Below are 13,154 nucleotides of genomic sequence, written 5' to 3'. Positions count from 1 at the left end.
CGGGAGGCAATCAAGCCTCCTCCCTGTAGTATTTCTCATATGGGTGGGAGGCTGTACCATTTTCAGGGCCACTGGAACTTCAGTTCCTGGGCCCAGAGTATAGTTATCAGGGCCCGGGGTGGAGCTGGACTGTTGTTCCCCTCCGCCCAATCAGGTTCAATCAGCCTCGGCCAGAGTTCTGGGGTCTTTGCGAATGGCCTGCCAGGCTTTTTCAGTCTGCCAAAAAGTTCCCTTCCACTGGAAAATTTTTCCGGCGTGTCCCGTTTGTTTTCCTTATTCATGCGGCAAGTCTCGGTTGCTTACAGTCTTGTGGGTTCGGATCCTACTGCGCCGTGGAGCCGTAACCACCTCTATAGACCTTTCCGACGCTTCCTTTCACATCTTGGTTGCAGAAAGGTCCTATCCCTTCTTGGGGTTCAGACTTACGGGAGCAGGCGTACCCCTTCAGGTTCATGCCCTCCTCAATGCGGCTCCAGAGTCTTTGCCAGTTTGAACAATACCGTAGTTCAACAGCTCCGATATTAGGAGGCTATGCTAGCTGCATATCTAGTTGCCTGGCTCATTTGGGCACCCAGCGTCGGGAATTGCCTGAGGGCGCCGGTCATTATAATCGGTTTCTAGAGTCTTTGGGCTTCTAAGTAACCAGGAAGGAATCCCACCTGATTCAGGAGGGTAGCCTTCCGGTTATGAATCCAGTGGAAGTGGAAAGAGATAGCAAGGGCATCTTATCATTTCATCATCTCAAGCATACCTCTCCCGTGCCCAAGAAAAGGTCCTGGGTTTTCTCCAGTTTGCTTCAGTGACGGTTCTCCTTCTGAAGTCAAAGCTGGAGTTTATGACCGAGGTATGGTGGAGTCAGGGGCGTGTCTCCCTTGATTCCTCCTGCTTGAATAGTGGCCTCGGCCTTGCACAACTGTCAAGTGCTTACCGAAGTCAGTTCCTCTCCAGCTTTCCCTCCCGGCCTCAGTATTCCACACCGTCACCTCTCTGGGCGGGTGAGGTGGATATTTTTGGCCCAATGAAGTACATGGTACTTAGTCGGTCACGTTCGGCAGTTCCATATCAACGCTTTGGAGGGCGGTGACAGTCTTCCTGTCCTTGGAAACTTCTTCCCCCAAGAGGTTTCCTTTAGGCTGGTTCTGAACAAAACAGTAATAGTGCGCTGTGTAAACAAGTGGTTTTGGACTCAAATTGCTTCGTTTAGGTTATGGTTCATTCTTCTCCATAACCAACAGACGCAGGTGCCTCTGTCTACCACCCTTCTCGTAGGGGTCCAAAAGGTCACTGCTTTTTCCCTATCCAGGGCCTCCCCTGGTGTCGGAATAGTCCTTAGGCGGAGCGTCATTCAGGTAGTCTTGTGACCTTTTCCTGGGCCTGGAAGTAGGTCTGTTTGCAACCCAATTCAGCCACAAACTATCAAGCTGTCCCGTCTGGTATAAACTCAGCCTGCGTCCAGCCCCCCTCAAACTCTGATGTCCTGGCTTTGTGGTCTTTGTGAATCTTACAGTTTAGGAGGAAACTGATATTGGTCCTGTTATTACTGTTTTCCTGAAATCAGTTAAGGGATCCTACTCTACTGCAGTATGGTTCTGCAGTTAAGCAACTAGCACTCTTCACATAGTTTTCGAAGCTACAGTACTGATGCGGCCGCATTGGCCTCGAGGAAAGTGTTTTGTTGGAACCAGACTCACAGGCCCTTAACTTTCATCCCTAAGGTCTGTGTTCGTCTAAGAACAGTACTCCGTCCACATTTGGTTTCCTGGTCTTTGAGTAATGTATCGGAGTTAGCTTCGGTAACCAACAATCATCTTGTTCTTATCTTTCCTTGTTAAGGAAGTCCCAAAAATTTTTAATCAGCTTAGCTTCTAGTGTTAGTTTTCCTGTACTGTCTGCCCTGTCTGGCGGAACCAATCAGTTTGGTTTGTCTGGCAAACCAATCAGTTTGGTTTCCCCTCATCAGGGTAGTGTTGTCATGAATTCCCACCCTAACTTTCTATCTACAATTGAAGGTCCTCATTTTCGGTGGTCACCTTGGAAAGTACTCCCCTTTTACAAGGTCTGTTTCTGTGTCCAGTTTTCTCCTTGCAGGCTTTTTTTAGACAGGACCTCACGTTTGTCAGGTCCTCTCCTTTAAAAAGGGGGGGTACTGTCATTGGGTCTGCTATTAGGCAGGAAGTATTTTCTTAATACAAGCCTATTCAGGTGCTATTCTAAGCTCATGATCTTAGACGGTGACCACTTACATTATTTTCATTACATGAACTTAGAGGACCTTACTTATGTTCAGGGTAGAATTCTCCTAGTTTTCAACGCTTCTATTTAAGTCTTTAATAGCATAAGAATGATGTTTATTTCTCTGTTACTATTTCACCTTGGTGACACGGGACTGATCCAGAAAAAGGATTTTGACAAAGGAAAAATCTATTTCTGGAGAGGGCCCGAATCACCCGACCCACCCTGTTTTTCATTCTCTCCCTCCCTTGATAAACTTCATTCTAGTGAGGTGGGTGCTAACATGGAATGCGGCTAGTGTTGCCTTGTATACAGTCCAAATAGTGCATGGGCTTGTATCGGCACCTCTCTCGTTGGGACTTTTGACATTGGGAATCTCTATAGGATAAGGTTCCGTGTTTTTGTAGTTCACCCTTTTCCATACACGACTCCATCTAGTGGAGCTCGCTCTGGGGGTAGTAACTCCAGCATTTCATTTAGCTTTCTCTGGTATCTAGCAAACGGAATTACCTAGAAATAAGTGCTGAATGGACTATTTCACCGGGTGACACGGGACCCCGATCCAGAAATACATTTTATTTACTAAATTGTTATATGTGTTGAATATCTATATAAGCTTAAACACATTAAGATTTAGGTTAATTTTGAAACCAGTATATAGCTGTATTACTATACAATGTTAATCATTTTGCAAGGGCTATGTGAAATTTAATTTTTGAATGCCATGCCATTCAGATTAACTGCTATAAACTAATTTGTTTATTTAACCCAGGCTACTGTTTTATATGGCTTAGGTTAATGCTTCTAGCATAATTTACCTTTAGATTGAGAATAGAAGATTACTTAAAGGGTTCTCACTTAACCAATTCTAGGCTACTTCCTAGTCTAGGCTTATTTAAATCATACTTAAGGATATAAAGTATACAGGAAAAAAATCCTCTTATAATCTAGTTTACTGTTTTATCTGGCTGAGATTACACTTTTATCTGATATTCGGCCACTGCTTTATTTAATCTAAACTACTGTTTAGGTTAATAATACCTGGTCTAAGTTTATATCACCTTTAAAGGATACAGGCTACATAAGACTTCACAAACATGTAGCCTTACAAATAGGCTACTGAACTGTAAAACTAGGTTACATTTAATCTACCCTAGGTTACTGTTTATATCTAATCCTAGGCTTAAACTGTTCTCACTTAACCTAGTAGAGGCAGTCCCTGGTTAATGGCGGGGGTTCCGTCCCCGGCTAAGCACCGCTAACTGAAAATCACCACTAAACGAAAATCGATGATAATAGCGCCAAAAACCTTGCTTAATGGTGCTGTTGACTGGATATCGGCACTGTTAACCAGAGATTGGCGCCAAAAAACCTACTTATCGGCGCTGTTAACCGGAGATTGGCTCCGAAATCCCCAATAAACGGAGCCGTTAACCGGAGAAAAAAAAGTATACCTTAGTTTTACCAACCACTGAGCTGATTAACAGCTCTCCTAGGGCTGGCCCGAAGGATTAGACTTATTTTACGTGGCTAAGAACCAATTTGTTACTTAGCAACGGGACTTACAACTTATTGTGGAATCCGAACCACACTGTATCAAAAAATGAATTTCTATCACCAGAAATAAATTCCTCTAACACTTCATCAGCCGGCCGAGGAATTGAACTCCGGCCCATCGACGACAGTCCGCAGCTCTACCGACTCATCCAACGAAGAGTCTGTTAACCGGAGATTGGCGCCATTAACTGGAGATAGACGCCGAAAATCTGGTTAACAATGTCACTAGCCAAGTGCCATAACTCGGAAACGCTGTTAACCGATGCCCCGGTAAGCAGGGACTGCCTGTATAGGGTACTGCCTAATCCAGATTATTTAGATCACCCTTAAATGTATAGGCTATATAAAACAGAAACTCACTAATATGTAGCCTTATAGCTAGGCCACTATTTTGTCTAGCTCAGGTTGTTGCTTCATCTAATCCCAGGCATACTTTTCTAAGATACTACTTGGGTCAATAATAAGAAATTTCTTAAAATTTTCTCACTTAACCTAGTATAGGGTATTTACTAAATAAAACAGAAATTCACTAGTATATAACCTTATAACTAGGCTACCATTTCGTGTAGCCCACATTGATTTTATCTAGTCCCAGGCTACCTGGTCTACAGTACTGCTTAGGCTATGATTGGATCTTTCTTAAAGGGTTCTTACTTACTCTAATCTAGGCTACTGCCTAATCCAGGTTATTTAATTCAAACTTAAAGGCATGGGTTACATAAAACAAATTTACCTTAACCCTTAAACGCCGAGCCTCTATTTACAAAACGTCTCCCGTATGCGGCGGCGTTCAGGAGTTAGCGCTTTAAAAACTAAAAAAGTTTTTTTCAAAAATCACAGCATTGCTTAGTTTTTAATATTAAGAGTTCATTTTTGCTCATTTCTTTATCATTGCCTGAAGTTTAGTATGCAACCATCAGAAATGAAAAAAAATATCATTATCATATATAAATATTGAAATATATGACAGTGCAAAAAAAAATTTTCATATATAATTTTATACAACTCGTGCAGTGAGCAAAACGATTAAAGTTAATGGATTATTTTTTTTCTTTGTATTGTACACTAAATTGCGATGATTTTGGTATACAACAAATTGTAAAACGATCAAAGCAACACAGAAAAAATATTATCACAATATGATGCATGAATCCGAAGTGAGCGGATGTAAAAAATGTTTTTTTCAAAATTCACCATAAATCGAAATATTGTGCTAGAGACTTCCTGTTTATTGAAAAATGAAGCTAATTGATTGAATATTACTAGACTGTAAGTGTTTTAGCTTACAATTGCAGTTTTCAACCATTTCGGTCGAATTAAAGTTGACCGAAGGTTGAATTTTTTCTATTTATCGTAATTTATATGAAAATATTTCAAAACTGATAAAAGCTACAACCATGAGTTATTTTCTGTTGTATTCTACATGAAATTGCGCACATTTTCATATATAAAAGTTTATGTAACGACTAATATAAAACGGTGCAAACATTACGACAACGTGACAAAGAATTTCTGAGATGTTCGGCCGAGTTACCGATGCGGACGTAAGGAAAATGTTTTTTTAAAAATTCACCATAAATCGAAATATTGTGCTAGAGAGTTCAAATTTATTGCAAAATAAAGGTAAATGATTGAATATTACTAGAATGTAAGAGTTTTAGCTTACAATTGTGTTTTTCTACCATTTCGGTTGAGTTAAAGTTGACCGAAGGTTGAAATTTTGGCACTTATCGTGATTTATGTGAAAATATTTCAAAACTGATAAAAGCTACAACCATGAATTATTTTCTGTTGTATTCTACATGAAATTGCGCACATTTTCATATATAAAAGTTTATGTGTAACGACTAATGTAAAACGATGCAAACATTACGACAACATGACGAAAAGAATTTCTGAGATGTTCTGTTGAGTTACGCACAGGCGTAAGGAAAAGTTTTTTTTTCAGAAATTCACCATAAATCGAAATATTGTGCTAGAGACTTCCAGTTTGTTGCATAATGAAGGTACATGATTGAATATTACTATAATGTAAGAGTTTTAGCTTATAATTGCGTTTTTTTACCATTTTGGTGGAGTTAAAGTTGACCGAATGTTGAAATTTTGGCAGTTATTGTGATTAATATGAAAATATTTCAAAACTGATAAAAGCTACAACCATGAGTTATTTTCTGTTGTATTCTATATGAAATTGCACACATTTCCATATATAAAACTTTATGTAACGACTAATATAAAATGGTGCAAACATTACGACAACGTGACGAAAGAATTTCTGGCTTATGCGTAACGAAAAAGTTTTTCAAAAATTCATCATAAATCGAAATATTGTGCTAGAGACTTCCAATTTGTTGCAAAATGAAGGTAAATGATTGAATATTACTAGAATGTAAGAGTTTTAGCTTACAATTGTGTTTTTACCATTTCAGTCGAGTCAAAGTTGACCGAAGGTTGAAATTTTGGCAGTTATCGAGATTTATACGAAAATATTTCCAAACTGATAAAAGCTACAACCATGGGTTGTATTTTGTTGTATTTTACATGAAATTGCGCACATTTTCATACATAAAACTTTACGTAACAGCTAATATAAAACAGTGCAAAAATTATGACAAAATGACGAAAGAATTTCTGAAATTTTCGGCAGAGTTACCCTTGACGTAAGGAAAAGTTTTTTTTCAAAAATTCACCATAAATCGAAATATTGTGCTAGAGACTCCCAATTTGTTGCAAAATGAAGGTAAATATTTGAATATTACTAGAATGTAAGAGTTTTAGCTTACAATTGCGTTTTTCGACCATTTCGTCGAGTCAAAGTTGACCGAAGGTTGAAATTTTTGTAGTCGACGTGATGCGTCCACTTGGCACCCAACAGACAATTTTAGTCGACGTATGATACGTCCAGTAGGCGTTTAAGGGTTAATATGTAGTCTTAATGCTAAGCTACCATTTCATCTACCCAGGATTAATGTTTCTTTTAGTCCTAGACTACCTGGTCTAAGCTAATTAATCCAATAATGGGATGTTTCGTAAAGGGTTTTCACTTAACTTAATATAAGGTACTGCCTAATCCAGATTATTTAGATCATGCTTAAGTGTACAGGCTATATAAAAAAAAAATTTTCACTAATATGTAGCCTTATAGCTAGGCTACCATTTTACCTTGCTCAAATTACTGCTATTATTACACATGGACCGACACAGTCCATCTTACCTAGCCGGCTAATCTCCTCACAATGAAAATCTGTGCGCCAAGCACACACATACAAGAAACACAGCAGATGTTACTCATCCTTTGTACATTCACATTATTCTCATTCATATTATTATTAAGTTAAATGTATCATTCTCAGTGCAAGCATTATATAGTCAGCATTCAAGCTATGTGTATCATAACTTCATTTGTGTTTTGTATATTGATTTATGTACATCTTTCCACCCTCCAACAAACACAGTTGATTTACTCTTACCTCTGTTTTGTTTGCCTTGTGTCAGGCGCTACATTTCCACTCGCAAGAGCTACTGACCTGTCTGTTTGTTGTTTTAATCAATCAGTGAGTTTGCAGATGCAGCCTCTTACTCACGCCTTTGCTACAATGCAAACCTATGTTATAGGCTACAGACAACATCCACTGTTTATTCAGTGTAAATTATTCTCAATCTGATCTAGGCTACAATCTAGATTATTGTAGACATTGTAGAATCTGAAAGCATTTTCTATATTAATGATAAATTATGGAACATTTCTTTGAGTTAAAACATCTAATTGAAATGACAAATTTTTAAAGCAATTTGCACTTTTCACAACTAACAATTTGCAATTACAACTTAATGCCAGCCATATGTTAGCAAGAAAAGTCGGTTTTTCGGCTTTCACACAAATTAACTACCAATCATAAAGTTTAAAGCTTTAACTGGGACTTAAAACTAGGCAGTTAACTTGCTTATTTCTTTTGGCTTTTCTCCTGTAGATGTTTCCATACTTGTTGAAATTTGGAGTGCTAATGATAATTGAATCTGTTCCAAATGGACCAATGGAAAGTAAATGGCTTCATTGGTCTCTTGCCAGTCTGTTTGTTGACAATATGGCAGACTGCACATGTGCTATAATCACTTCCTCTTCTAGCAAGTTTGATGAAGGAATAACCTGGGTACAGCTTTGCTGTAAGATAAGGGAAAGAGCCCTCTTATCTTTGAGTCCATTTCATACTCCATCACATGTTACAGTGTTTATCATTATGACACAATACCTGGCCAAGAGAGTGACTAAAAGGGAATTCTTTGATATTAGTTTGGTCACCATGGAGCTCTGACAGACCCATGGAAGATAACTCCCTGAGGACGAAACAAGTGGGTCATGGTAGCTGCTGTTTTGACTGCTTCATCAGCATTCTCATTTTCCTTCATGTCCTAATGGGAAGGGATCCAATGTATTTCAACATTTACACCATCTTCATATAATTTGTGGAATGTAAACTTAATTTGCGGTAAAAAGAAATACTTTTTAGGACAATAGTTTTGAAGGATTTCAATCTCAAATTTTAGTAGTACTTATATTTTTAATAACTCTAAGCGCTGAAATTATTGCACACACTTCTACAAAATACATAAAATACACAATGCAAAGAGTAGGCAAAGTCTGAACAAAGAGATGTACAAGAGGACTTTGTATGCCTGATTGAAGAATTTAATAGTAAAATCTGTAAAATCTACAAAAACAATCTACAATCAGAGGTCTGTTAATTGCAAGGCAAGCACAGAAAAAATAGGGCTCTTAACTGCCTGGGACCTAAAGATTTGTGAGGGCCTACATCGTAAGTAATGAGTTTGCTGTAAAACTATAATTACTATCTTCATCCACAAATTATCAGTGCAGGGAAATATAATGTGCATATGTATTATCAGCAATAAAACAAAATCCATTATTATGAACAAGAGAATAATGTTTTCAGTTTAATTTTATACTTCAAATATATATCTGTCTGTTAATAAAATAAAATGCATGATATTTTACACAAAACAAAACAAATATAATACTATATTAGTTTACTAATTTACCTGGAAAAATGAATCTGGAGATATACGAAAAGATAAACCTTCACAAGTTTCTGTAATATATTCCTTCCCTTCAATAAGTTCGTATGGTGCTTGCTCTCTTGTGCATCTAGTGTGTCTACTGCAAAAATCAAAGCAGGAAACAAAATTCAAAGAGCATATCAAGAAATAATAATGATGATAATACATTCAGATAATATATTCAATTTTATATAAATTCAGGTACTGTAAATGAATCTGATCAATACCATTAGAAATTAGGAAAACTTGACAAAAGTTAATAACATGCACCTGAAAAATAATAAATAACACTTACCAGGCTTGCATGTATAAAGAGTCAAGTTCACATTCTGTACCCTCTCCATGGAAGAAGAAATTTCTTAAATCATCCATGATCTCCAATTTTTCATCCTTTGTTAAATCTTGAGGATGAATATAAACAGTAGCCATCCTTTCATCTGATCTAGTGGAACGCACTAGAAAATTGCGCCAAACTCCAGTTGTGTCAAACCTATGGCATGCATCATGTGATGACTGACGTATGAATGTCTGAAATTTCTTTAGAAACAAAATATGTCAGAATAAAAATTAAGTTAAAAATTCTACAATTTCAAGTAATATATACTAATATCCTGTTGATAATAATCTATGTAGAAGTATATTCTTCTCTTTCCTGAACAACAAAGAATGGAACACTACAACTCAGAAAACAGGTTTTGATGAAGGAAAAACCTATTGTTGGTAGCTGCTGTAAGTTCTCAAGGAGGACTCCATAAGATAGATGCATCAATATCAAAGAATTCTCTTATACCTGGTCTTGGCTAGAGTAGTGCCTATGATCTGACACTGATAGAGCATAAAAGGGATTTTGACAAAGGAAAAATCTATTTCTGAGGGAGGCCCTGTGTCACCCGGTGAAATTCCTATTAAGCACGAATTTCTAGGTATAGATATTGCTAAATATACCAGAGAAAAAGCTATCAGGAATGCTGGGGTTACTACCCCAGATCGAACATCTAATATGAAATAAACGTCGGTATAGATAAGGGTGAGTGATTGTTGTCACTGCCACAGGACTGCACTCTGTAGACATCCCAATGACAAAACCCGAACGTGAGGAGCCGATCTAACGCCCGCACTCACCTGCCCACCAACCGACGACCCCAGCGCCATCTGTACTCATTCCAGGCTAGCACCCCCACAAGCTTGGTATGCCTATTCGGGAGGGAAACCTAGATCCTGGGAGGTCACCGGGTGACACAGGGCCTCCCCCCAGAAATAGATTTTTCCTTTGTCAAAATCCCTTTTCTGAGCTCGTCCCTGTGTCAGCCGGTGAAATCATGACAGAGAATCATACTAAGCTTTGGTGAAAGTCTAAAAGGAGCGAAAAGTTAGGTGAACATGTATAAAAACACTATTACTGAAAAGTTTTAATTATCCCCCAAAACATTATTAAATACCAAAGGTATAGACAGGTAAACTGAGTTATAACTAGGGATACAATTAATACCACAGTAAAGGACATGAGAAACAACTATGTACATAATTAATACTATGGTGGGAAGGTACCAAAACTAAATAAACGACAGAAAATTTATAAAGGTACCTCCGGACTTAAAACTAAATCACAGTAAGCATAACATGTCGAAACTTAAAAACTAACACCGCAAGATTGTACATCATAATATGAGGAGCCAGGCTGTGAAGCATGTCTGGTCCAGGAGAAAATGGCAGGGCAAGTAAATGAGGCAGGCGGGCAGGGGAAAGGATAGGGATTAAAGGTTAATTTAAGGTGGAGGACAATGCTCCCTACAGCCACCGCAGGGAACTTCAGAGCTTCCAGTGATTTCAGATAGTGGCATTTAAACACTGATGGAGATTTCCAGCCCGTATACTTTTAAGCTCATCAAAATTCATATTATGAAAATAATTAGTGGAGGTAGCCACTGCTCGGATATCATGAACCTTAGGGACTGAATCCGGGTTAGCTTGTTAATGAAGTATAGAATTTGTTGTCTGATAGCCTTTAAAGAAAGCGTTCCTCCTTTTTCCCTGATAAAAAGAGGACCAGACAAACACTGAGAAGTTCTCCGTAAATAGGCCCTCAAAAGGTAGCAACTGGGCATAAAGCAGAACTTCTCCTGACGGGAGAAAACCCACATGATTCGCACCTCTACAGAGAGCAGACAGTTCTGATATTCTGGCACCTGAAGCTAGACTAATTAGGAACAACGTCTTCCTTAACAGATTCAAATAAGAACATTGATCATTATTAGTTTCTGAGGCTAATTTTAGAACATCATTAAGAAACCAGGAAACTGTATGTGGACGGGTCGCTGGTCTCAAACGAGCGCATGCTCTGGGAATGGATGAAAACTATGAATCTGTTAAATCAATCTTGAAGCCATGCAAAAACACCTTTTTCAAAGCTGATTTCGCTGTGGTAATGGTGGCGGAGCCAGACCCTTTTCAAACAGTGACCTAAAGAATGATATTGCCAAATTGGTGGTCATGACTTGAGCTTCAGATTCCTTCAAAAAGATGCTAACTTTTTAACTGCTGAATCGTACTGTCTGAGGGTAGAATCTCTTTTATCTGATTCCAGAAACAGAGTATTAACGGATCAATATCCGCACCTCTCTGAGCGGCGAATTTCATAAAGTCCATAAAGCCAGGGCATTCAGAATTCTTGAGGAAGCTGACACAGTTTGTGTTTGCACTATTTGAGTCAGCTGTGGCTTGGGTATTTGATGACACCGTAGTTTGAGCTCCAGAAGAAGAGGGAAGCAATTGCTCTTCGGCCAGTTGGGAGCTACCAGGGCCACTTGACCTTTGAATGACCTGAGCTTGTGCAACACCTTCATCAGCAGGTTTATTGGCGGGAACAGATAGATTTTCTGCCATTTGTTCCAGTCCACTGACATTGCATCCGTAGCGTGAGCTCGAGAATCCAGGTTGGGAGCAACATAACAAGGGAGTTTGTGATTCCTCTCCGTGGCAAACAAGTCCACCTGAAGGCCCGGAACCTGACGGGGTATCCATTCGAAAGAAGCCTCGTCCAGGGACCATTCTGACTCCAGCGGAGTTGCCTGGACAGGAGTCTGCAATGACATTCGGACTCCTGCTAGATGGGTAGCTGACAGGTGCCAGCCGTGCTTCTCCGCCAGGAGAAAATGGCTATCATCACTTGGTTTATCCGGCCTGATTTGGAACCCCCTCTGTTTATGCAATGTACCACTACTGCGCTGTCCAGCACCAGCCTTATATGAATCTGGTTGGTGGGGCAAAGATTTTCAGAGTTAGAAACACTGCCATCACCTCCAAAATGTTTATGTGGAACTGACGGAACAGTGTGGATCATGTACCCTGTACCTTTTCTTTTGGTGAGTACCCTCCCAGCCGCTTTAACAAGAGTCTGTGTGGATTATTAGAGCTGGGGGGGAGGGAATTGAAGGGGAACTGACTTTCGAAAGACCCTTGACTGTGGACCACGGCCGAGTCTTTTCCTCAGCACCGAGGAATTAATGACACCTTGTCCCTGAGCTTGACATTGGCTCGTCTCCGCCACACTCTGTTTATGTCTTTCAGTTTTGCTTTTAGGAGCAGATCTATTACAGATGCGAACTGAAGAGAACCCAGGATTCTTTCTTGCGTTCTGCGAGAGGCTTTCCTGCCTTTGAAGAATTGCCTGGTGGCTTTGGCTATCTCTCTCCGTTTGGCTGGCGGAATAGACAGCTTGTGCGAGACCAGATCCCACTGGATACCCAGCCACTGAAATCAAGCCTCCGGAGTTAGGCGGGACTTCGCCCTGTTTATCTGAAAGCCCAGGGATTCCAGAAACTCGATCACCATGGCCGTAGCTCTCCGGCACTCCTCGGCGTTGGATGCCCAAATTATCAATCGTCCAGGTATGCGCCAGCAATATCCCCGGGACCGTAACTGCTGCACTACCGTTTCCGCCAGCTTCGGTGAAAATTCTGGGTGCTATGTTGAGCCCGAATGGCATGACCCTGAACGAGTAGGCTTGTTTCCCAGTCTGAAACCTAGGAAGGGAGAGAAGTTCCGGCGCAATCGGGACGTGATAATATGCGTCTGAAAGATCTATAGAGGTGGTGACGGCTCCACGAGGAAGTAGAGTCCGCACCTGCGCGATTGTAAGCATGCGAAATTTGTTGCATTGTATATAAAGATTGAGACGCCGACAGATCCAAGATTACCCTTTGTTGACTGGAGTCTTTCTTGGGAACACTGAACAGCCTGCCTTGAAATTTCAGGTGTCTCACTTTCTTTATGGCCCTCTTTTGGAGTAA

General features: G+C 39.8%; 1 protein-coding gene across 1 annotated transcript in view; it reads right to left on the bottom strand.

The window, feature by feature from the left end:
- The window catches only part of LOC136846481 (tRNA (uracil-5-)-methyltransferase homolog B-like), an 80,225-nt gene that overhangs the window by 24,038 nt on the left and 43,033 nt on the right, over positions 1-13,154 (bottom strand). Inside the window, exons 6-7 of the mRNA XM_067117292.1 lie at positions 9,161-9,402; positions 8,848-8,965 (exon numbers count right to left, since the gene is read on the bottom strand). Coding sequence (XP_066973393.1) covers positions 8,848-8,965; positions 9,161-9,402 — 360 coding nt within the window. The remainder of the gene's footprint in view (positions 1-8,847; positions 8,966-9,160; positions 9,403-13,154) is intronic.

This window comes from Macrobrachium rosenbergii, chromosome 15 (assembly GCF_040412425.1).
Source record: "Macrobrachium rosenbergii isolate ZJJX-2024 chromosome 15, ASM4041242v1, whole genome shotgun sequence".
NCBI classification, from domain to species: domain Eukaryota; kingdom Metazoa; phylum Arthropoda; class Malacostraca; order Decapoda; family Palaemonidae; genus Macrobrachium; species Macrobrachium rosenbergii.
Note: the sequence above shows the minus strand (reverse complement) of the source record. Positions and strands in the feature narration are given on the sequence as shown.